Raw genomic sequence first — 27,176 nt, 5'->3', positions numbered from 1 at the left:
TTTTGCATGTATCAAGGAGAACTGCACCAGCCCCACATCCCTTTCCGTGTCAGAATGTTGACACAGAAGAAAATCTATCCCAAAAGAGGTCCAAGTGCTCACATGAGTGAGGGGCACCCTTCTAAGGGTACTTTCACACTAGCGTTTTCTTTTCCGGCATTGAGTTCCGTCCTAGGGGCTCTATACCGGAAAAGAACTGATCAGTTTTATCCCCATGCATTCTGAATGGAGAGTAATCCGTTCAGGATGCATCAGGATGTCTTCAGTTCAGTCATTTTGACTGATCAGGCAAAAGATTAAACCGCTGCATGGTACGGTTTTATCTCCGGAGAAAAAAAGGAAGACTTGCCTGAGTGCCGGATCCAGCATTTTTTTCTATAGGAATGTATTAGTGCCGGATCCAGCATTCAAAATACCGGAAAAAAGGTATTCATTCAATAGACCGAAAAAAAGGTGAAAAAAATTAATGCCGGATCCGTTTTGCCGGATGACACCGGAAAGACTGATCCGGCATTTCAATGCATTTTTCAGAATCCTGATCAGTCTTACTAATGCCATCAGTTGGCATACGTTTTGCCGGATCACTCTGCCGCAAGTGTGAAAGTAGCCTTAGCTTGAATTAGGTAGACTTTAACTCTTTCAAATAACGTATCTAGCTGCTAACCTGTCTTACTATAGCAGCAATATGTCGCATCTACACTCACCTAAAGAATTATTAGGAACACCTGTTCTATTTCTCATTAATGCAATTATCTAGTCAACCAATCACATGGCAGTTGCTTCAATGCATTTAGGGGGTGGTCCTGGTCAAGACAATCTCCTGAACTCCAAACTGAATGTCAGAATGGGAAAGAAAGGGGATTTAAGCAATTTTGAGCGTGGCATGGTTGTTGGTGCCAGACAGGCCGGTCTGAGTATTCCACAATCTGCTCAGTTACTGGGATTTTCACGCACAACCATTTCTAGGGTTTACAAAGAATGGTGTGAAAAGGGAAAAACATCCAGCATGCGGCAGTCCTGTGGGCGAAAATGCCTTGCGGATGCTAGAGGTCAGAGGAGAATGGGCCGACTGATTCAAGCTGATAGAAGAGCAACGTTGACTGAAATAACCACTTGTTACAACCGAGGTATGCAGCAAAGCATTTGTGAAGCCACAACATGCACAACCTTGAGGCGGATGGGCTACAACAGCAGAAGACCCCACCGGGTACCACTCATCTCCACTACAAATAGGAAAAAGAGGCTACAATTTGCACAAGCTCACCAAAATTGCACTGTTGAAGACTGGAAAAATGTTGCCTGGTCTGATGAGTCTCAATTTCTGTTGAGACATTCAAATGGTAGAGTCCGAATTTGGCGTAAACAGAATGAGAACATGTATCCATCCTCTGATGGCTACTTCCAGCAGGATAATGCACCATGTCACAAAGCTCGAATCATTTCAAATTGGTTTCTTGAACATGACATGACAATGAGTTCACTGTACTAAAATGGCCCCCACAGTCACCAGATCTCAACCCAATAGAGCATCTTTGGGATGTGGTGGAACGGGAGCTTCATGCCCTGGATGTGCATCCCTCAAATCTCCATCAATGCAAGATGCTATCCTATCAATATGGGCCAACATTTCTAAAGAATGCTATCAGCACCTTGTTGAATCAATGCCACGTAGAATTAAGGTAGTTCTGAAGGCAAAAGGGGGTCCAACACCATATTAGTATGGTGTTCCTAATAATTCTTTAGGTGAGTGTATATCATTCCATCCTAGTGCAGTCCAAAAGTGGGTGACACCAATAGGATTGGAGAATAGTAAGGAGAGGTGTAAGAAACATAGATTACTTTAGGATGGGTAGTTTCATAGAGTTGAACGAATGGTTTTAGATGGACAGATCTAACTTCTTATGAAGCTCAATAAAATCTAGAGATGTCTAGTCAGTAGGTATACCGATAGTAGTGAAGCATGATGCAGAAGAAGATGCATAATGTGGTATTTGAATGATATTTTTCAAAAATCTTGTTTCCTTAAAAAAATATTTGTTTGATGCTTAAAGGGGTTTTCCAACACCCGACACCACTGCCAATCAACTGGCCTGTGTAGCTCCGTTGTCAGAAGTCAGTGGTGGAGCTACACAGCACCATTGACATTGTAGCAGCAGGAGCTCACTACTACAGGACTGCTCCCGCCACTACAATGTGTTGCTGGTGCTGTGTAGCTCCAGCATTGACAGAGCTACACAGACCAGATAATTAGTGGGGGTGCGATGTGATGGCCGATCCTGAGGATCCTGAGCCATCAATTAAAAAACCCTGGACAATCCCATTAACTTTTATATTGTCTTTATTTTTGTAGATTCCTTCTTGAAATATCTAAAACACCGTCTACATAACATGTTGAAGACTCAGGAAGTAAATTTGTATCATGCTGAAGATTGGGTTGTACGAGAAGCTGCAAATCTAGATGCACTGCAGGAAGCAGGAACTTTCAGGTTAGAAAGACAAATGGCTGCTTGTTTGTTTGTGCATTTAATATAACCATTGCATACACACTTTACAGGGAACCTTGATATAAATTTATTTTCATTCTCCCAGTTTACTAAAAAAAAACTGTGGGATTACCATTTTTATATGTACTGACCTTCTTTTCTCCCTCCTAGGGAAGCATGTGGGAGTTCATCCACCAGGCACACATGGCTAAAAAATTGGCTCAAGGGCTTCATAAATTTGCCATTACATAGATGCAACTATTATGTCCACTAAATGTGTTTCCCTGTGCTTTTCAGCAGAGATAATGGTTCACATTGATTCTTTGGGTTGTTTTAATTGTATTTAATAACATTTATATGTTTTACAATTAAAATGACACTACAAGTGTCAGACTTGGGGAGAAGTATTTGCTGGGCAGCTTCCCTCATCCTTCTCCCTATCCAACTGAGATTATTGACAGGTCTCTCGCCCACTTCCCTCCCTTGCCCTTCCCCCTTTTTGGGAAAGCGTAAGGCCTGCTGAATAATGGCACATTTTTAAGGTCCATGTGTAACCGTAATAGTTAATAGTACTAATAAAACAACTTTATATGCAGGCAAACCCTTTGGAGACGTATTCAAAAAGCTGTGACACACTTTTTATCCCAAATTTTATCCATCATTGACTGCAATGGCAACCTGGAAATTCTTGTGAACGACCATGTGGAGGACTTTATAAAATCCCTATGGATGTTCATTTATTCGGATGAAAAACTTCTACTTGTTCCCAGCAACTTCAGGTATTCTTTGGTTTAAGAAATGCATTGTTTTATTCAGTTTCCTGGTTCCACTGCATGCATTCATCATAGATTGTGCATCTCTAACATTCCATTCCTAACTTACGGTGAAAAGAAAATACAGTGTGTGAGGATTCGCTCTGGTAGGCAGGGTAAGCGGACGCAGAACAGAGGCTGTAGCGGAGGGGTAGCACGATCCACAAGGTCTCCGCTGGTAGACAGGAAAAGCAGGCAATGATCCAAATAGGCCGGTACAGCATACAATCCTTCCCTCCCAAGAACTGTAACGGAACGCCTAGCACCCCGACCGGGTACATCCGTCGATAGGTGCTCCTAGTGCTTCCGGAGGACTCCAAGCACTCCACTTGACCCCGTCAGCACTGCAGACCCCACAAACCGCCGAAGCTTGGTGGAGGTCTCGCCGTCTCCTACCCACCCTGGACCTATGACAAGGCTCCAGTGGGTGAACCTCTCCTAAATCCAGAGACAGGAACCAGGAGCAAGCTCTTACAAGAGCTAGGAGTAATAGCCAGGGGAGTATACACGTATAGCAATTCCCACACACATGAGACGAGGCTCTATGTTGAGTGTAAAACAGGAACACTTTATTGAGGGCTACCCGCCCGTATTTATGCAGCTCTCCATCTGGTGGACACGCCCCTAGTGGACCAGAAGGAAGACTGCGACACAGGACAGATATGCAGCAACTCAGGACACACAGACACAACACATCCCCACAATGCATCATGGTTTCCTCCTCTCTGCCCTGGAGACACCCGAGGAGTAATCCAATTATCTCTCAGGACAAAGGGAAATCGCCAATACACATGTGGGAACAACAGGACAGGAATCCCCACCCAAACACACAATGTCACACCCTCTCAGCAAACACAGACAATTAACATATTCCCAGATAGCTCAAGTCTGAGGGCATATCATTAGGTGAATGCCGCTCAGAATACACAAATACAATAAAATTAGCTATCTGGGTGCCCTCACATAACAACATACAATTGCATGAATGCTGGCGGTTTTCATGCAGCCAGCATAAGAACGTTACAGCCCACCTGAACCATATTACACAAAACATATATACGCTTGGTTCTTTAAAGTGGCATACACATATGCAATAACATCGTACATACAGGAATGACAATATACAGTGGCTGGGTTTGCCACAGAGGCAAAAGAAACAGTTTGTAAAACAAAACTTCAGTGTTTATTCACACAGGAGAAAAAAAACAAAGCAACATTTTTCAGTCTCAGTGTTCGTTCACACAAAGGAAAGTCCAAAGAACAAAACAGTCACCTTGTTATCAGTTTTTTTTAGGGGGCCTGTTTCTCGCAATCGGCTCTCAGCCCTCTAGCACAGCACCATGCCTCAGATACCAAAACAGAGACTCAGATTCTGAGCCCAGCTGCCTATTTAAAGGACAGCCAGGTGCTGCCAAAACCCGGACCTGCACTTAAACTCTGGTCAGGTATTTGATCCCACCTGGCTTGAAATGAGCCCAGCCTCCCATGTTGGGAGGAAAATACCTTCCTTCCCAAACAAAACCCCTTGCTATGTCACAAGTGTTATATTTATTAATTTCAAGGGGTCATCTCATCACAGACAACCATTTTAATCTGAAAGCTGCCTTAAGACCCCCGTCAAAGGATCATATGGGGGAAGGTAGTATTAGATGGCGGCCATTCAGGTAAATGGCCATACATGGACTGCTCAAGCCTTCCAGAGAGGTAGCAGCCATTTGTCAGAGGCTGTATGGAATGATTTACAAAGAGAGTCTTGAGTATGAGACCCCCTCTATGATGTCCATATGCTTTTTTTTAACATTTACAAAAAAACATATTAGTATCACTAATACAATATCAAGAGAAGAAAAAAATCACCTTACACATTTGTGTAAACCATCTACTCCACTGTGTATAAATGTTGGTAATGTCATTGTGTGTATATACCATATGTTAATGTCAGTATGTATATGTTAATTGTGTGTATATACAGTACTGTATGTTAATATGTCATTGTGTGTATATACAGTACCGTGTGTTAATGCCAGTGTATATAAGTACTGTATGTTAATATGTCATTGTGTGTATATATACTGAATGTTAATATGTCATTGTGTATATATACAGTATGTTAATATGTCATTGTGTGTATATACAGTACTGTGTGTTAATATGTCATTGTGTGTATATACAGTACTGTATGTTTATGTCATTGTGTGTATATACCATGTGTTAATATGTCATTGTGTGTATATACATTATGTTAATATGTCATTGTGTGTATATACAGTACTGTGTGTTAATATGTCATTGTGTGTATATACAGTACTGTATATTTATGTCATTGTATGTATATATACTGTATGTTAATATGTCATTGTGTGTACATACAGTACTGTATGTTAATATGTCATTGTGTGTACATACAGTACTGTATGTTAAGCCCTTAGCGCAGAACGCCATACATGTACGGCAAGGGATGCATTGCCAGAATGCATTCCGCCGTACATGCACTGCGGGATGATCGGGTGGGCATCGGAGCGGTCATCGCCTGATCACTGCAGGGGTCTGGCAGTCCCTGGTAGCCGGGCCCCTGCTGTATCCGCCAGCATCGCTGTTTACAGCAATGCCGGCGTATTAACCCCTTCTATGCCGCGGTCCGCGCTGACCGCGACATACAGGTGGTTTGCGGCAGGTGAGTGATCGCATCGAGTCCCCGAGCTGCTGTGCCGGGACCCGATGTGTGACAAGGCAGCCAGATGCCGTGCAGAGGCTGCCCAATGCCCTGCACGGCATCGGGAACTGCCTTCTACAGGAGCCGAAGAGATCCAGCCTGAGGCTGGGTCTCCTAGGCAACCTGTTAGTGTATGACTCAGTGTCATACAGATGTATTGTAATGCATTGGAGGGGGGATCAGACCCCCAAAAGAGTTGCTCAAAAATATATATTTTTTTTTTTTTAAAGTAAAAAAAAGTGTTTTGAATAAAAAAATTGTTTCAAGTAAAAAAATAAAAAACACGCCCCATTCCCCTGATTTTCTAATAAAAACGGCTCTATAAATAAATCACATGATCCACCCATCCGATAGACACCATAAAAAATAAAAAATAAAAACTGTGTAAAAAAAAGCCATTTTTGTCAACTTACATCACTAAAAGTGCAACACCAAGCGATCAAAAAGGCATATGCCCCCAAAAATAGTAACAATCTAACCGTCACCTCATCCTGCAAAAAATGAGCCCCTACATAGGACAATCGCCCCCAAACTGTAAAAACTATGGCTCTAAGAATATGGAGACACTAAAACATGATTTTTTTTTTTGTTTCAAAAATGATATTATTGTGTAAAACTTACATAAATAAAAAAAAAGTATACATATTAGGTATTGCCGCGTCTGTAATAACCTGCTCTATAAAAATATCACATGACCTAACCCCTCAGGTGAATACCATTAAAATAAATGGTGTAAAAAAAGCTATTTTTTGTCACCTTACATCACAAAAAGTGTAATAGCAAGTGATCAAAAAGTCATATGCACCCTAAAATAGTACCAATCAAACCATCATGTCATCCTGCAAAAATCATGTCCTACCCAAGAAAATCGCCCAAAAACTGAAAAAACTATGGCTCTCAGACTATAGAGACACTAAAACATGATTTTTTTTGTTTAAAAAATGAAATCATTGTGTAAAACTTACATAAATAAAAAAATGTATATATATTAGGTATCGCCGCGTCCGTAATAAACTGATTTATAAAAATATCACATGACCTAACCCCTCAGGTAAATACCGTAAAAAATAAAAAATAAAAACTGTGTAAAAAAAGCAACTTTTTGTCACCTTACATCACAAAAAGTGTGATAGCAAGCGATCAAAAAGTCATACGCACCCCAAAATAGTGCTAATCAAACCGTCATCTCATCCCGCAAAAAATGAGACCCTACCTAAGATAATCGCCCGAAAACTGAAAAAAATATGTCTCTCAGACTATGGAGACACTATAACATGATTTTTTTTGTTTTAAAAATGAAATCATTGTGTAAAACTTACATAAATAAAAAAAAGTATACATATTAGGTATCTCCGCATCAGTAATAACCTGCTCTATAAAAATATTACATGACCTAACCCCTCAGGTGAATACCATAAAAAATTAAAACTGTGTAAAAAAAGCTATTTTTTGTCACCTTACATCACAAAAAGTGTAATAGCAAGCGATCAAAAAGTCATACGCACCCCAAAATAGTGCCAATCAAACTGTCATCTCATCCCAAAAAAAATTAGCCCCTACTGTACGTTAATATGTCATTGTATGTATATACCGTGTGTTGTTAATATGTCATTTTATGTCTGTAAGTAAACCTCTTCTTTCCTATACAGCTCACAGACTGGAACAATTCTGGTGAAGAACACCATGAATATTGCTGCTTTTGGAGAAAATTGCTTGCCTTTCAGCTGGCGGATTAAAGATTATCTAGAAGAGATTTGGACTCAGGCTCAGCACATTCATTGCATGGAAGGTAACATTTCCCCTGCATGTGTGAATATAGTTGTTCAATTTCTGTGATTTTCTGTGGAAACTGTTTTCACAAATGACTCCAGTGTCTCCTAATGGGGAAAAAGGCAAAAGTATCTGTATCAGATTTTTGCAATGGTTGGAAGCTCGCGTTCATCATTCTTTCTCATAGGCCTGCTGCACACGAACGTGTGTGCCCCGTGGTTGTGCTGCGGGCCGCAATGCACAAACACCGTCCGTGGGGCAGCCGCAGCGGATTGCGGACCCATTCATTTTAATGGGTCCGTGATCCGGCCGTTCCGCAACGATAGGATATGTTCTATCTTTTTGAGGAACGGAAGTATGGGACGAAACCCCACGGAAGCACTCCGTAGTGCTTCCATAGGGTTCCGTTCCATGCTTCCGTCCCGCGCCATTCCGCATCTCCGGATTTGCGGACCGATTGACGTGAATGGGTCCGCATCCGTGATGCAGAATGCACACGGAACGGCACCCGTGTATTGCGGATTAGAGATGGCCCGAATAGTTCACCGGCGAATAGTTCCCTGCGAACATAGCTTGTTCACGTTCGCCGCGGCGGGCGAACATATGCGATGTTCGGTCCGCCCCCTATACATCATTATTGAGTAAACTTTGACCCTGTACCTCACAGTCAGCAGACACATTCCAGCCAATCAGCAGCAGACCCTCCCTCCCAGACCCTCCCACATCCTGGACAGCATCCATTTTAGATTCATTCGGAATCTGCATTCTCAGTGAGAGGAGGGACAGTGCTGCTGCTGCTGCTGATTCAATAGGGAAAGCATTAGCTAGGGCAGTGTTCTGTGTCCACAGACTCATCTGCTGTAAGGACAGCGTCCTGACAGCACCCCAAAAAGCCCTTTTCAGGGCTGGTACATCAGTCTGCTTTTTTTTTTATTTTTATATATACATATATTGCAGTTGCCTGCCCGTGTGTGAGAGGAGGGACAGTGCTGCTGCTGCTGATTCAATAGGGAAAGCGTTAGCTAGGGCAGTGTTCTGTGTCCACAGACTCATCTGCTGTAAGGACAGCGTGGGATTAGGGTGGGACTAGTGATTTACAGTTATTGTTATATGCCATCTTTATGAGTAGTATTGCACTGTCCAATTACACCCTACAGCATCCATTGCTTGGACGCTGTGAATAAGAGCTAGGTAGTTGTTCAACACTAGGGGACAGCAATTGCACCCGCAACTACTCCAATATTCACAGCTTCTGTTAATTGTCTGTTACCTGATGTATATGGTCACATTATCCCCCATTGTGATTCTCCACATTGCAAAGCCCTTTTGTGGCCCAGTCTCCATGTTCTGTCCCTTTTGAGTCTCACCTGTAATGTTCATGTGATTTATAATTAATAAAATGAGAATTTTGTTTTTACCTTGTTAAATCCTTGCTCTTTTTTTTTTTGTAAGGACAGCGTCCTGACAGCACCCCAAAAAGCCCTTTTCAGGGCTGGTACATCAGTCTGCTTTTTTTATTTTATTTTATATATATATATATATATATATATTGCAGTTGCCTGCCCGTGTGTGAGAGGCTGCAGGCTCAGTCACAGACAGTACTGTGTGCACACCACTCATACAGGGTGTGACAGAAAATACCTCGCAGATAAAAAAAAATTCTATTTAATATTTTTCTGTGATATAATCACATTTGCAAGCCCGTGTGTGTCAGGCCCACACAGACTGTAGTGTGGCCACTGGCTAGTGGCTAGACCTCCACTTATACTGTTACAGGGTGTCATTCACTCACAAATACCTCGCAGATAAAAAAAATTCTATTTAATATTTTTCTGTGATATAATCACAGTTGCAAGACCGTGTGTGTCAGGCCCACACAGACTGTAGTGTGGCCACTGGCTAGTGGCTAGACCTCCACTTATACCGTTACAGGGTGTCACTCACTCACAAATACCTCGCAGATAAAAAAAATTATATTTAATATTTTTCTGTGATCTAATCACAGTTGCAAGCCCGTGTGTGTCAGGCCCACACAGACTGTATTGTGTCCACTGGCTAGTGGCTAGACTTTCACTTATACTGTTACGGGGTGTCACTCACTCACAAATACCTCGCAGATAAAAAAAATTATATTTAATATTTTTCTGTGATATAATCACAGTTGCAAGCCAGTGTGTGTCAGGCCCACACAGACTGTACTGTGCCCACTGGCCACCACTTATATAGGGTGGCACAGTACCTTGCACGCATAGTAACACTTATCTAATAAAAAATGACAGGCAGAGGCAGGCCACGCCGCAGGGGCCGTCGTGTTCGTGGTGCTGTGATTTCCACTGGCCCTGGAATAATGCCCAGTGTTCAGAGGCCACGTACCCTGAACCCAAAAAATTCAGAGAAAATAGTTGACTGGCTTACACAGGACACCCAATCTTCAACAGCTTCCGCTAAGAACCTTGACGCACCATCCTCCTCCAGCTCAGCTTTGGTCACCTGCTCTCAAGTTACCACTCTCCCGCCCGCCGCCACCACCACCACTACCACCACAGCCACCACAGCCGCTTCACTTGATCCGTCAGAGGAGTTATTTACACATCATTTGGATGAAATTAGTGATGCGCAACCATTATTGCCAGAGGATGGAGATAACAGGGTTATGTCTCAGTCAGGCAGCATTACACACATGGACGTACAGTGTGATGATGATGATGATGATGTTGTACCCGCTGCTGCTTCCTTTGCTGAGGTGTCAGATACAAGTGAAGTGGTTGATGATGACGATGTGTCCGTGGATGCCACGTGGGTGCCTGCTCGAAGAGAAGAAGAAGAGGGGGAAAGTTCAGAAGGGGAGACAGAGAGAAGGAGGAGACGAGTTGGAAGCAGGGGGAGGTCGTCGCAAGGAGCTAGTGGCACAGTCAGACAGCATGTATCGGCACCCGGGGTCAGCCAGACAGCACGCCAATCAACACATGCTGCTGCCACCACCAGAATGCCGTCATTGCAAAGCTCAGCAGTGTGCCATTTTTTTTGTGTGTCTGCCTCTGACAACAGCGATGCCATTTGCAACCTGTGCCAAAAGAAACTGAGTCGTGGGAAATCCAACAACCACCTAGGTACAACTGCTTTGCGAAGGCACTTGATCGCACATCACAAACGCCTATGGGATCAACACATGATGACAAGTAGAAGCAGCACACAAGCTCAAAGCCACCATCCTCCTCCTGGTCCAGCATCTTCAGCCACGTCAACCACTGCTGTCCTCCTTGCCCCCTCTCAACCACCCGCCACTCCGCCTCTCACCTTCAGCAGTTCCATCTCATCTGCCCACAGTCAGGTGTCTGTAAAGGAAATGTTTGAGCGTAGGAAGCCAATGTCCCAGAGTCACCCCCTTGCCCGGCGTCTGACAGCTGGCTTGACGGAACTCTTAGCCCGCCAGATTTTACCATACCAGCTGGTGGAGTCTGAGGCCTTCAAAAAATTTGTCGCTATTGGGACACCACAGTGGAAGGTACCCGGCCAAATTTAAAAAAAAAAAAAAGGCAATCCCAAACCTCTACTCAGTGATTGAAAAAGAAGTCATGGCATCTCTGGCATACAGCGTTGGGGCAAGGGTCCATCTGACCACTGATACCTGGTCTTCAAAGCACGGTCAGGGCAGGTATATCACCTACACTGTGCATTGGGTCAACCTGCTGACGGCTGACAAGCATGGAATGCGTGGCTCTGCAGAGGAGTTGGTGACACCGCCACGACTTGCAGGCAGGCCTACTGCCACCTCCTCTACTCAACTGAATCTCCCCAGCTCCCCAGGGGCTATTCCACATCCCGGATACGACAGTGTCATGCTGTCTTGGGGTTGACTTGCCTGAAAGCAGAGAGCCACACCGACCAGCACTCCTGTCCGCCCTGAACGTACAGGTGGATCAGTGGCTGACCCCGCACCAACTGGAGATAGGAAAAGTGGTGTGTGACAATGGAAGCAATTTGTTAGCGGCATTGAATTTGGGCAAGTGACATGTGCCGTGCATGGCACATGTGTTGAATCTCATCGTACAACGCTTTGTGTCTAAGTACCCAGGCTTACAGGATGTCCTCAAGCAGGCCAGGAAGGTGTGTGGCCATTTCAGGCGTTCCTACACGGCCATGGTGCACTTTTCAGACATTCAGCGCCGAAACAACATGCCAGTGAGGCGCTTAATTTGCGACAGCCCGACACGTTGGAATTCAACACTCCTAATGTTCGACCGCCTGCTCCAACAAGAAAAAGCCGTCAACGAGTATTTGTATGACCGGGGTGCTAGGACAGCCTCTGCGGAGCTGGGAATTTTTTTGCCACGTTACTGGACGCTCATGCGCAATGCCTGTAGGCTCATGCGTCCTTCTGAGGAGGTGACAAACCTAGTCAGTCGCACCGAAGGCACCATCAGCGACCTCATCCCATTTGTTTTCTTCCTGGAGCGTGCCCTGCGAAGAGTGCTGGATCAGGCTGTGGATGAGCGTGAAGAGGAAGAGTTGTGGACACCATCACCACCAGAAACAGCCTTGTCATCATCGCTTGCCAGACCTGCGGCAACGCTGCAAGAGGAGTATGAGGAAGAGAAGTCAGAGTAGGAATGTGGCTTTGAGGAGGAGGATGACCAACCACAGCAGGCATCCCAGGGTGCTCGTTGTTGTCACCTATCTGGGACCCGTGGTGTTGTACGTGGCTGGGGTGAAGAACAGACCGTCAATTACATCAGTGAGGACGAGGAACGGGAAATAAGTAGCTCGGGATCCAACCTTGGGCAAATGGGGTCTTTCATGCTGTCATGTCTGTTGAGGGAGCCTCGTATAAAAAGGATGAAGGAGAATGACCTGTACTGGGTGGCCACGCTACTAGACCCCCGGTATAAGCAGAAAGTGGCGGAAATGTTACCAACTTACCGAAAGTCAGAAAGGATGCAGCAGTTCAAAACAAAACTAAAAAATATGCTTTACACAGCTTATAAGGGGGATGTCACAGCACAACGGGAATCTAACAGGGGAAGAGGTGAAAGTATTCCTCCTCCTACCACGACCACGGCGGCAAGGACAGGACGCTTTACAGATGTGTTGTTGATGGAGGACATGCAGAGCTTTTTCAGTCCTAAACATCGCCACAGCCCTTCGGGATCCAGCCTTAGAGAACGACTCGACCGACAGGTAGCAGACTACCTCGCCTTAACTGCAGATATCGACACTCTGAGGAGTGATGAACCCCTTGACTACTAGGTGTGCAGGCTTGACCTGTGGCCTGAGCTATCCCAGTTTGCGATAGAACTTCTGGCCTGCCCCGCTTCAAGTGTCCTGTCAGAAAGAACCTTCAGTGCAGCAGGAGGCATTGTCACTGACAAAAGAAGTCGCCTCGGTCAAAAAAGTGTTGATTACCTCACCTTCATTAAGATGAATGAGGCATGGATCCCGAAGGGACTGACAGTGGGGGATACGTTTGACTAACAAAGAGCCTGATGACATGCCTTGGCCTCAAAATGGTCCCCACGCTGCTGTATTTAATGTCTGCATACCGGATGACTTTCGTGAATTCTCCGCCACCAACTAGGGTTCAAGCCGCAATGTTTTAGTCACCTTTCTGCCTTGAAAACATCAATTTTTCCGGCCGCTGCTACAACAGCGGCTGCAACAATAACATTATTTTTCAGGCATGTGTACATGCCTAATTTTTCTGGCCTCTAGTGCTGCACTATGGCTGCAAAAACAAAACAAAAAAAAGGCACATACAAGTGTCAATTCCCCTTCGTGATCGTTACCTTGTTGTGGTGAAGGGGCTTGCATATCACAATGAAGCAATCATCACCTCTATGAGTGTGTTGGCAATGTTGCCACACCCCAGATGATAAGGCCGTTGCTTCATTATGATCAGACCAAAAGCGATTGGCTGGATAATTTTTCATAGAAAAACCTTACATTTTTTTATATATTTTTTTAAAGTTGTATGGGTGGGTTTTTAATACATAAAATAAAAAAATCATAATAAAGTCTCTTAATAGTTTATTAGAAATAATGCAGACAATTTTAAAAATCCCCATCAATTCCAATACAAAGCAAGTACAAAGCTCAGAACTAAATTATTCCAGGATGTCGTAATGGTTCGTTAATTCGACAATGGTTAATCAATTCGACACACGTCCCCGGATAGGGGACGTAACAGGGATTAAACTGATAGGAATAGTACTAGTTAAGACACCACTCATATAGGGTGTCACAGCACATTGCTCCGTGCACGCGCAGTGCCCCAACTTGGGAGTAAGAGGACCGACTAAGCTGCTTTTTCCATCTCCCGGTTCCTAAAATCAATTCAGTTTGGTCTATCAGAGTTTGGTCTGTCACTGTGAAGGCAGTCGAAGGTACCCGGCCTAAATTTTTTTTCACAAAAGGCTATCCCACCCTGATATGGGACGTAACAGGGATTAAACTGATGAGAATAGTACTACAGAAAATAGCACTCATATCGGGTGTGACAGTAAATTGCACGGCGCAGACGCTATGACCGTGGCGTGGATTCAAACAAAGGGGAGGGAGCCAGCATTTTTTTAACCATGTCCCCGTTCGAAAAATCAATTTAATAAATGGACCCCAGATTGGGGACGTAACAGGGATTAAACTGATGAGAAGAGAGAACTACAGAAAATAGCACTCATATCGGGTGGGGCAGTAAATTGCACGGCGCGGACGCAGTGACCGTGGCGTGGATTCAAACAAAGGGGAGGGAGCCAGCATTTTTTTAACCATGTCCCCGTTCGAAAAATCAATTTAATAAATGGACCCCAGATTGGGGACGTAACAGGGATTAAACTGATGAGAAGAGAGAACTACAGAAAATACCACTCATATCGGGTGGGGCAGTAAATTGCACGGTGCAGACGCAGTGACCGTGGCGTGGATTCAAACAAAGGGGAGGGAGCCAGCGTTTTTTTAACCATCTCCCCGTTCGAAAAACAATTCAATTCACCTTTCCGGGACTCTTAGTGTTGTACGTGGCTGGGTGGAGGAAGAAACCTTCAATGACATCAACGGGACATGGCTAGCTTGGTATCCAACCTTGTACAAATGGGGAGTTTGCGGTTGGGCAAATGGACTGTTTGCAGTTGTTTGCGGTGCATTAAAAGGGGAGTTTGGTCTGTCAATGTCTGTGAAGCGGGCGTAACCCTTACACTACCTGATCGATACAACATCATACCTGATCGTATACACACACTGGATGTTTTAAAGCACGTTGTTCAAAAAATTTTTGGATTGTTAGGTGATTTATACCCTTTATGGATTAAAATCCAACTCTGCGTCAACTACATAATTTTCCATGGGAGTTTTGCCATGGATCCCCCTCCGGCATGCCACAGTCCAGGTGTTAGTCCCCTTGAAACAACTTTTCCATCACTACTGTGGCTAGAAAGAGTCCCTGTGGGTTTTAAAATTCGCCTGCCTATTGAAGTCTATGGCGGTTCGCCGGGTTCGCCCGTTCGCGAACATTTGCAGAAATTCGCTTTCGGCGTTCGCGAACGGAAAATTTTATGTTCGCGACATCACTATTGCGGATACGCAAATGCAGTACGCAATACGGCAACGGGAAGCACACGTTCGTGTGCAGGAGGCCATAGGGAAACATTGGAGTCACAGAATGAAAACTGGTAGTGCTGCAAATTTACAGTTAATCAGAACTTGCCCAAACTTTAAACACACAGATTTTCCCTTTCACACAAAGATGTCCATGTCAAACATGTCTGGTATATGGAACATTTCTCTCCTGTGTTTTGCCTCACAAATTCCTCTTGTCTTCCTTTCTTTCAAGATTGGAAAGCTTTTCTCTGTGGCAAAGGAATATCTGCAGTCACTCAACAATTAAAAAAAATATATTGATTAATAATAATAAAAAAATTTATTTCTATAGCTCCAACATATGTCACATTGCTTTACAATCCAGACGGTTAGGCTAGTTTCACATCTGCGCTAAGGTAGCAGGCAGGCTGTTCCAGCAGAGGAACAGTTTGCTGGAGTTCATCGCATACGGCCTAGCTGGATACTGCCGTTCACCGCTGGAGCCCATTAACTATAGTGCAGGGAGAAACTGGCCAAATTCCTGCTGGATCTCATTACAGTCAATGGGGGTCTTCCAGTGCTAGGTCCTATCCAGCTGTGCTATGGATACAGTGAACTCCCACACGCTGTTCCGCTGCCGGAACAGCCTGCCGGATACCATTAGCACTTAGCACATATGAAAGTAGTTTACATGTACAAATAAAATAGTAACAAACCAACGAGTGGACAAAATACAGCATCAATTTTATATATATATATATATATATATATATATACACTGCTCAAAAAAATAAAGGGAACACAAAAATAACACATCCTAGATATGAGTTAATTAAATATTCTTCTGAAATACTTTGTTCTTTACATAGTTGAATGTGGAAAAACACACTACAGGCTGATCCAACTTTGATGTAATGTCCTTAAAACAAGTCAAAATGAGGCTCAGTAGTGTGTGTGGCCTCCACGTGCCTGTATGACCTCCCTACAACGCCTGTGCATGCTCCTGATGAGGTGGCGGACGGTCTCCTGAGGGATCTTCTCCCAGACCTGGACTAAAGCATCTGCTAACTCCTGGACAGTTTGTGGTGCAACGTGACGTTGGTGGATCGAGCGAGACATGATGTCCCAGATGTGCTCAATTGGATTCAGGTCTGGGGAACGGGCGGGCCAGTCCATAGCATCAATGCCTTCGTCTTGCAGGAACTGCTGACACACTCCAGCCACATGAGGTCTAGCATTGTCTTGCATTAGGAGGAACCCAGGGCCAACCGCACCAGCATATGGTCTCACAAGGGGTCTGAGGATCTCATCTCGGTACCTAATGGCAGTCAGGCTACCTCTGGCGAGCACATGGAGGGCTGTGCAGCCCTCCAATGAAATGCCACCCCACACCATTACTGACCCAATGCCAAACCGGTCATGCTGGAGGATGTTGCAGGCAGCAGAACGTTCTCCACGGCGTCTCCAGACTCTGTCACGTCTGTCACATGTGCTCAGTGTGAACCTGCTTTCATCTGTGAAGAGCACAGGGCGCCAGTGGCGAATTTGCCAATCTTGGTGTTCTCTGGCAAATGCCAAACGTCCTGCATGGTGTTGGGCTGTAAGCACAACCCCCACCTGTGGACGTCGGGCCCTCATATCACCCTCATGGAGTCTGTTTCTGACCGTTTGAGCAGACACATGCACATTTGTGGCCTACTGGAGGTCATTTTGCAGGGCTCTGGCAGTGCTCCTCCTGTTCCTCCTTGCACAAAGGCGGAGGTAGCGGTCCTGCTGCTGGGTTGTTGCCCTCTTACGGCCTCCTCCACGTCTCCTGATGTATTGGCCTATCTCCTGGTAGAGCCTCCATGCTCTGGACACTACGCTGACAGACACAGAAAACCTTCTTGCCACAGCTCGCATTGATGTGCCATCCTGAATAAGCTGCACTACCTGAGCCACTTGTGTGGGTTGTAGACTCCGTCTCATGCTACCACTAGAGTGAAAGCACCGCCAGCATTCAAAAGTGACCAAAACATCAGCCAGGAAGCATAGGAACTGAGAAGTGGTCTGTGGTCACCACCTGCAGAACCACTCCTTTATTGGGGGTGTCTTGTTAATTGCCTATAATTTCCACCTGTTGTCTATCCCATTTGCACAACAGCATGTGAAATTGATTGTCACTCAGTGTTGCTTCCTAAGTGGACAGTTTGATTTCACAGAAGTGTGATTGACTTGGAGTTACATTGTGTTGTTTAAGTGTTCCCTTTATTTTTTTGAGCAGTGTATGTATATATATATATATATATATATATATATATAATCAGTTAGTTGTTACTGTGACATACTAAATACCATGCACTCTTCCTTATATGCAAAGCACCAACAATTAAGTGGTTAACTAATTTTATCCCTTTTTCTTTCTGGTACAGTATTTTTGTGCCCAAGTATTGGCTGATAGGTTATTTATAAATGTATGCTTTTTGTCTTGTGTTATTCAACACAACAAAAGTAATACACTAGTAATAGAGAAATGAGGGGCACTCCGGATAAGGGAACAAAAGGTGGTAATCAAGATAAAATATTTAACAATTAAAATTTATTACATATAACACACATCACATCCAATTGTCATGCATAAAAACATCAAATCAATAGCAATGAAGATAAAAGGGTGGGATCCTGAAAAAACTGTTGCACATGAAAGTACAAAAGTTCATGGGACACTGCCCACAATGAGAATGAGTCCCAGCAGATAATGCAGTTCCAGGAGCATGTGGATAAATGATACCAAATGGAGATAAATTGCCACACAATGTCCAGCCTCAAAAACCTCCAGGGCAGGAAAATAGATGGTTAGACCAAGTCCTGGAGATAATCACTTTGCAGATATAGCACAAATGTAGCAGATTGTAGCGCTTTTCAAATGTAGCAAAAATGATAGCAGTGAATGCTTCTTACCATATGCGTTCAGTGTGCTTGTTATGGTAAAGCGAGGTAACAGCCAAACACAGCTGAACGCGGCGTCCCACGTAGTATAGAGTCAGAGCGTGACGTCTCACGTGACTCACCAGCTGAAGCTGTAGTGGCGTATCTTGTTATGCTTGCAAACACCTCAATACGAGACTGGCTCTGCAGATCACCCCAACCGACGTAGTCACCGCTCGGTCACTTGCGATACTTGGGGAGAGAGAAGGCTCACTGTCCTGACTTGCCCAAACGCGTTTCAGGGTATACACCCCTTCCTCAGTATACACCCCTTCCTCAGAGCTTCCTGCCTGGACATCTATACTGACCCACTGGAGTGGTTAATCCTGGTTGTCGTTCCTGAGTGCTACCCTCCGGATCCCTGTTGGGCTTATTGTTGTCTCCTGTTGTCGCCCACCTGGGAATATATGTTGAGTCTGTGTTGTCTGTCCTCCCCTTGGTGTTTTCCCTTAGAGTTAGTGGTGCGGACTAGTGTTCTCATCGCCCTGTTCACTACCTAGGGCTCAGCTCAGGGAAAGCCAGGGCTTTAGGCACGTGATCGGCGTACGGGTGAGGAACCCGTCTAGGGACGTCAGGGCAGCCAGGTGCCAGCCGCCAGGTGAGTCAGGGGTCACCATCTTCCCTCTCACTTGGGCAGGGCCTTCCTCGTTCCCTCCCTCTGTGTCACGTATGTGATAGCCACGCCGACCGTGATACTGAGGTAGCAGAACACTGACATATGCACCCAAACTCTCAATGTAACCCCTGGACTTCTATTTAATTGTAGTACTGTATTGACTGATGATAATGATGGTTGATTGAAGTAAAATAAGTGCTTTTACAAACTATGTTAACCCTTTAGGTGTTCCACAAGAATTAAAGGAAAATGGAGGTGAAATTTTCAGTTTTTGTGCAGATTTTTAATTTTAATCCAATTTTTCCTATAACACAGCAAGGGTTAACAGCAAAATGAACCTCAATATTTATTACCCTGATTCTGCAGTTTACAGAAACACCCCATTTATGTTCGTAAACAGCTGTATGGGCACACAGTAGGGTTCAGAAGGAAAGGAGCAACATATGGTGTTTGGAGAGCAGATATTGCTGGAATGGCTAAGGCACCCCTACAGTAAAAACCCCACAAAAGTGACTCCATTTTGAAAACTACACCACTCAAATAACTCATTGAGGGGTTTACTGACCACTTTTACATCAGAGACATTTTATAATATTTAGAAACACATGGCTGTTAAAATGAAAAATTATATTTTTTACAAGAAAAGTCACCAAAAAGCCCAAGTTCTTCACTTTAACAAGGGATAACAGGAGAAAATGCATCCCATAATTTGTTACCCATATTCTCCTGAATACGTCAACATCCCATATGTGGTTTTAAACTGCTTTATGGGAAGGTGCAGAAATCAAAAGGAAAGGAGCGGCATCTGCATTTTCTAACATGGAATTTGCTGAAATGGATTTTAAGGGCCATAACTTTTTTATTTTTGTTGTTGACTGAGCTGTGTGGGGGCTCATTTTTGCGGGATGGGCTTTAGTTTTTAATGGTACCATTTTCGGGTACATATGACTTTTTGATAACTTTTTATTACATTTTTTATGAGGTGAAATGGGCTACTTGTCACGGTGGGGAGTGGGGGAAACCCCCCACCGTACAATGTAAGGTATAATAGGGAAGCAGCTAGGCCAGGATGCCCGGATCATGGAGCAGGTCACCTCCTACAGCGTCCCTAATCCTCACCCTAACTCCTCACCGTATGAGCGGACCTGGATGGTAGGATGGCTCATACCCAGGATACCTTTGGCCCTGAGTCGCCCTGATAATCCCTCACAAAGGAGCAGGGGGGAGACGACCTGTTCTTCCCAGACACGGATGAACAGGAGTCTCAAATGGCCTAGCATCAGGGAAAGGAAGCCAAGTGGAATGACAGATAAACACCACACCAAGGTAAACTGGAACCCATACAAACGTACTGCAATCCAAACACCAAGCGGATGCAGTACGTACTGACACACAGGAACCAGCATTCCAGGAAAAGCACCCAGACTTGGCTTCTGGTTCACCCCTCCGGGAAACCATGGAGGCCCCTTCCGGAGGCACAACTAACAGGGTACGACTTGCATACATGCTGGACATAAAACGCCAACTACCAGACATGTAACAACAACAAGACGAGACACCAAACCCTGAACATAAACCCACACCAAACATCCACACAGGTAAGGTAGGGGAACATGGAGGATAGAATGGGAAGACATTGCTGGAGACATCGATGTCCCACTAGGTGGCCCTCACACTGGAAGATGGAACAACCAGACAAGGAGCATAACTCCAGCACACACAAAGGCTGGAGTACAACAGACTCCTGACCTTAAGCCACAGGTATAAGAAGCACCTAGTGACCACACCCAGCAAGGTAGTTAACCCTTACTGCACCAGACAGGGGAAGGTTACAACTTAAAGGGGAAGTGCACACACCAGCCACAACGTTGCCACCGGCAGCAGCAAGCATGGCACCAGTGTCACGGCACACACAGCAAAAGCCATGACACTAATATTGCAATTCTGCCTGTGTTTTTTTATTTTTATTTTTTATGGGATTCTCCATGTGGTATACTTGATAAGATGATTGTATTCTGTGTGTTGATACTATTTTGAGATACCAAATTTATATTGTTTTATTCATGTTCTACTATAAAATCACTTTTTATTAAACTTTTTTTTTTTTTTTTCACCAAATCGAAGATCCATAACTTTTTGATTTTGAGAGCTTGTTTTTTTGCAGGGCGGTCTGAAATTTTTATTGGTACAATTTTGGGGTCTATATGGCTTTTTGAGCACTTTTTATTAAATTTTTTAGGCGGCGAAGAGGGCCCAAATTGCATTTCTGTCAGTGTTTTTGGCAGGCGGGCCCAGTTGCCGACACAGACAGCGCGCGGCCTGCAAATTTGGAGGCAGGGGGCACAGATCGGGGCACACATATTGGGGGCACACAGCAGCCAGTGCCTGATTTCAGGCTCTGAAATGCAGAGTGCAGATTGGAGCCTGAAACCGACACTTTTACACTGCAGCGATCCGATTGGTTAGTCTGCAGAGACTAACCAATTGGAGCGATCGCTGGCAAGGGACCTCTTTGATTGGTCCCTTGCCGACATTGCCGGACTCTACACTGTCCGTGACATCGGCAGTGCAGGGGCAGAAGCTGTGATAACGTTTATATACGTGCTATCTGCATGTGGTATGTGAAGATAGGACGTATATAGCCGTATGGCAGTCATGAAGGGGTTAAAAAGGTTTTCTTGATGTTTTATTGTAAAAAAGTGCCAGGGGGCCTGGTAAATGAATAAAACAAATTTACCTTCCCTCTGATCCAGTTCCACTGCTCTATTCTCTTCCTTGGGGAGGTGTTATCAGAGATTGATGGCATACTCTGTATAAGTGTGTATACATAGATAGATGTCAGTCAGTAATGATTGTACACAGGGGAGGTGTTATCATTGATTGATAGCATTCTCTGTGTATGGATGTGTACAGAAAGTCAGTCGCTAATAGTTGTACATGGGGAGGTGTTATCATTGATTGATAGCATTCTCTGTATAAGTGTGTATACAGAGATACCTGACAGTCAATAATAGCTGTACATGGGGAGGTGTTATCAGTGATTGATAGCATTCTCTGTGAAAGTATGTATTCATAGATATCTGTCAGTCACTAATAGTTGTACACGGTGGACGTGTTATCAGTGATTGATATTCTCTGGGTAAGTGTATATACATAGATAGCTGTCAGTCACTGATAGTTGTACATGGGGGAGATCAGTGATGGCATTCTCTGTTTTAGTGTGTATACTGTGGTGATGTGTACAGTGCTGGAAGGCGTGTATATCCCACCCAGGTACCTCAGCTGGGTGAGATAAAGAAAATCCAGGAAGCTGCCGGGGTTTCAGCAAAGCTTAGTTTGCTGAGACAGTTTTGTTTACGTTTTGGTCTGGGCTGGATTTTATTTTGACTGGTGGATAGGTTTGGTAGTGGGATCTGCCAGTCCACACCCTTCCAGTACGGGTGTTGTCTTTTACCTGAGGTCACCGCAGGTGAGGCCTGCTGTAATCAAGGAGGGTTAAAACCAACCCTCTGTGTGTTAGTCTGGGGAGAAAAAACTTGGAAACAGAGGCCTACAGAGGCTCTGGGTGGTATCAGCCAGGAGGGCTGAGGGGCCACGAGGCTACATGTAGCCAGATCTCTTCCCTATCAGGATTTGTGTTTGATGACCGGATCTGGTAAGGGTTGGAGCTTGAGACCCTGTGGATAAGCTATGCTTAGAGTCAGGGAAAGAACTTTGCATTAGTTAGAGCCCAAACGGGCAGGTGTTTATTTTGATGCTTATGTTTGTACGGGTGCCGAAGTGCCACAATAAAACACCAGTTTGGATATTAGATCCTGTTGTCTGTGAAGAAGTTTGTGATTGCGACCCCCTGAGAGAGTGCGATCCCTTACAATACATAGATAGCTATTAGTCAGTAGTCAGGGAGGTGTTATCCGTGATTAATAATTTACGTGCACGGAAGAAAATAACTATGACACACACACTGGAGTCAATGCAAATTATTCATTTAATACAGGAAGTACAGCAGTTTATAAAGTCATCAGAGGGGCATTGTTACTAATATATCAAAATAAGAAAAGAGATAACACTTGGTATCTGCGCATTGTGCGTTGTTTTACTAACTGTGGTATGTGAACTATGTAAATATCTAGCTATAGCCGCCATCTTGTAATGGAGTTCTCTAACAGCAGAAAAAGCATATATGACGTAGCAAGGAGGCGTATTCTTTTGGGTAGGATGGAACCTTTGTGCTCTGGAGGAGATAAGGTGTTGCCTGCGAGCTAAAGTATGTGAGAGCTTTCTTAGCTGAATCAAAGAATGTAGTCCACATCTCTATCAGTCTCCCCTTGGACCTCTTTCTTTCCCTAAAGAAAGCCTAGCACATCTGTCCCCATGGTTCGAATCCTCTTCACCAACTTCCATGACAACCTAGCCTAGTGTATAGACTCCCATGACACTGGACTTAGCATGGGAAAGTCAGATGTTAGTCCCTATGGTCGATGATCTCCAGGTGGCGTCGTAAGCAGGGGGGGGGGGGAACCAACAGAGCTGAGTGGACTTTGTCTCCCATTCTCATGGAATTCTCTCATGATCATCTCCAGGGTAGCCTCAGCTACGGCTTTGAGCAGAAGCCTCCTAATGCAGGGGATGACACAACAAACAATTACTGCAAGGATAAATAACACCATGATTATAACCATTCCAATTTGTAACAAGGTCTGTTTCCAATTCTTAATCCAGTTTTCGAACCAATTTTTCCATGAACTATCCACCCCAGAATTTCTCTTTAACTCTTCTGAAAGAGAAGTAAGTTCTTTCTGGGCATTCATGACCTGACCATTTGGTCCTAAGTTATCAGGAATTACAGTACAGCAGGTTTCACCAATCATTTTGCGCACACACAACCTTTTTCTGCTAGTAGCATGTCCAGGACCATTCTATTTTGGAATGCCATAACACTAGTGGGCCCCAACTGCTCCACTATACCCTTTAACCCCTTCACGCAACATCACGTACATGTACGTGGGGGAATGTGGTGCCTCACCGCATCCCCACGTGCATGTACGTGATCGGCTTTCACTGTCAGCGCAGGGAGCGAAGCGCTGAAGCTCCAGTGAAGCCGGCGTGCTGGGGTTGCTAGGCAACGAGAGAAGCCGGCAGGAGCTGTATTGGAGCTCTGACCCGCCCACGATCGCTGTGATTGGTCCATTACTGCAGAGGGACCAATCGCAGCGCATCGGGGCAGGTAAGGGGGGGTTAGGGAGGGACTATGTGCTTCTCCTTCTCTGATCGCCCCAATTCCTGTCAGGGAAGCGATCAGAGAAGGAGAAAGTGTGAAAATATTCCCGACCTATGACGAGTATACTCGTCATGGCGCACTGCTACTTAGCGCGCCATGATGAGTATACACGTCATGGCATAAACTGTCACCATGTCTGCAGACATGGTGACAGCGCTGAGATCCCGGCTGTCACACACAGCCAGGCACCTTGGGTCAATGCCGAGGGGGGTCCTGTGACCCCCCTATCGGCGATCGCTGCAAACCGCAGGTCAATTCAGACCTGCGGTTTGTAGCGCTTTCTGCGGTTTCTGATCCCCGCGGTCCCTGACCGCGGGGATCAGAAACTTTAGTATGTCCAAAATAAAGATGTTTCACCCGCCCTGCACCCCTGAATGATGATATGTGGGCGGGTGGTGCAGGGGGGGTGTCGCAGGCGGTGCGGAGGTGCGGTAAGGTGCGGGAGGCGGGCGGTGCGGCAGGCGATCCCCCGCCCGCCTCCCTTTCAATGATCGTTGGCGTCTAGTGGGTATACCAGGGTGCCAGCACATTGCTGGCACCCTGGTATAAACGGCTGACATCTGCGATGCGATGTCAGCCGTTTAACCCTTTCCATACAGCGGTCCGTACGGACCGCTGTATGGAAAAGGTTAACAGCGCAGGGAGCTCCCTCCCTCTCCCATCGGGGGGCTGCAGTGCCTTTGCAGCCCCCCGATGGGAGAGGGAGAGAGCCCCCAGAGAGCCCCCCTCAGCCCTGTGCTTACCCTTCCCCGTCTGCGCAGTTCTGACCAGTACTGAGCAGACGGGGAAGGTTCCCATGGCAACAGGACGCCTCTCAGGCGTCCTGCTGTCCATGGTGCTGAACAGATCTATGCTAAAAGGCATAGATCTGTTCAGACAAGTGTAAAATACAGTACAATACAATATATATTGTTCTGTACTGTATTATACAGACATCAGACCCACTGGATCTTCAAGAACCAAGTGGGTCTGGGTAAAAAAAAGTTTAAAAAAGTTAAAAAAGTAAAGTTTCAAAAAAACACATTTATCACTGAATAAAAATAAAAAAAATAAAATACACTACACATATTAGGTATCGCCGCGTCCGTAACGACCTGATCTATAAAACAGCCATGTTACTTTCCCTGCACGGTGAACGCCATAAAAATAAAAAAATAAAAACTATGAGGAAATTGAAATTTTGCCCACCTTACTTCCCAAAAAAGGTAATAAAAGTGATCAAAAAAGTCGCATGTACGCCAAAAAAGTACCAATCAAACCGTCACCTCATCCCGCAAAAAATGAGCCCTTACATGAGACAATGGCCCAAAAAATAAAAAAAACTATGGGTCTCAGACTATGGAGATACTAAAACATGATTTTTTTTTGTTTCAAAAATGATATTATTGTGTAAAACCCTGATAAATTATAAAAAGGTAGACATATTAGGTATTGCTATGTCCGTAAGAACCTGATCTATAAAAATACCACATGACCTAACCCCTCAGGTGAACACTGTAAAAAAAAAAAAAAAAAAAACGGTGTCAAAAAAGCTATTTTTTTGTTACCTTACATCACAAAAAGTGTAATAGCAAGCGATCAAAAAGTCATATGCACCCCAAAATAGTGCCAATCAAACCGTCATCTCATCCCGCAAAAATGATACCCAAACTGAGACAATCGCCAAAAAACTGAAAAAACTATGGCTCTCAGACAATGGAGACACTAAAACATGTTTTTTTTTGTGTCAAAAATGATATTATTGTGTAAAACCTAAATAAATAAAAAAGTATACATATTAGGTATCGTCACGTCCGTAAGAACCTGCTCTATAAAAATAGCACATGATGTAACCTGTCAGATGAACGTTGTAAATAATAAAAAATAAAAACAGTGCCAAAACAGCTATTTTTTGGCAAATTTTCCATTTTAATTAATTTTTTCCCATAACAAAGCAAGGGTTAACAGCCAAACAAAACTCAATATTTATTGCCCTGATTCTTTAGTTTATAGAAATGCCCCATATGTGTTCGTAAACTGCTGTATGGCACACGGCAGGGCGCAGAAGGAAAGGAATGCCATATGGTTTTTGGAAGGCAGTTTTTGCTGGACTGGTTTTTTGACACCATGTCCCATTTGAAGCCCCCCTGATGCACCCCTAGAGTATAAACTCCAAAAAATGACCCCATTTTGGAAACTACACCCATCAAGGTATTAAAAACTGATTTTACAAACTTTGTTAACCCTTTAAGTGTTCCACAAGAGTTAATGGCAAATGAAGATGAAATTTCAGAATTTCTATTTTTTGTTACTTTGCCTCACAAAAAGTGTAATATAGAGCAACCAAAAATCATATGTACCCTAAAATAGTACCAACAAAACTGCCACCTTATCCCGTAGTTTCCAAAATGGGGTCACTTTTTTGGAGTTTCTAACCTAGGGGTGCATCAGGGGGGCTTCAAATGGGACATGGTGTCTAAAAACAATCCAGCAAAATCTGCCTTCCAGAAACCATATGGTGTTCCTTTCCTTCTACGCCCTGCCGTGTGCCCGTACAGCAGTTTACAACCACATATGGGGTGTTTCTGTAAACAACAGAATCAGGGCCATAAATAAAGAGTTTTGTTTGGCTGTTAACCCTTGCTTTGTTACTGGAAAAAAATATTAAAATCGAAAATTTGCCGAAAAAGTGAAATTTTGAAATTGAATCTCTATTTTCCATTAACTCTTGTGGAACACCTAAAGGGTTAACAACTTTTGTAAAATCAGTTTTGAATACCTTGAGGGGTGTAGTTTCTTAGATGGGGTCACTTTTATGGAGTTTCTACTCTAGAGGTGCATCAGGGGGGCTTCAAATGGGACATGGTGTAAAAAAAACAGTCCAGCAAAATTAGCCCTCCAAAAACCAAACGGCGCACCTTTCACTCGACGCCCCGCTGTGTGGCCGTACAGTAGTTTACGGCCACATATGGGGTGTTTCTGTGAA

The 27,176-nt window shown here is 44.4% G+C and overlaps 1 protein-coding gene across 1 annotated transcript in view; it reads left to right on the top strand.

The window, feature by feature from the left end:
* LOC121008305 (E3 ubiquitin-protein ligase RNF213-like) overlaps window positions 1-27,176 on the top strand; it is a 393,898-nt gene that overhangs the window by 87,592 nt on the left and 279,130 nt on the right. The window contains exons 11-13 of the mRNA XM_040440760.1: window positions 2,351-2,486; window positions 3,080-3,262; window positions 7,658-7,797. Of these exons, the coding sequence (XP_040296694.1) occupies window positions 2,351-2,486; window positions 3,080-3,262; window positions 7,658-7,797 (459 nt within the window). The remainder of the gene's footprint in view (window positions 1-2,350; window positions 2,487-3,079; window positions 3,263-7,657; window positions 7,798-27,176) is intronic.

The sequence above is a fragment of the Bufo bufo genome, chromosome 1 (genome assembly GCF_905171765.1).
Source record: "Bufo bufo chromosome 1, aBufBuf1.1, whole genome shotgun sequence".
Lineage (NCBI taxonomy): Eukaryota > Metazoa > Chordata > Amphibia > Anura > Bufonidae > Bufo > Bufo bufo.
The sequence above is the reverse complement of the archived record's forward strand: the minus strand, read 5'-3'. Positions and strand labels throughout refer to the sequence as shown.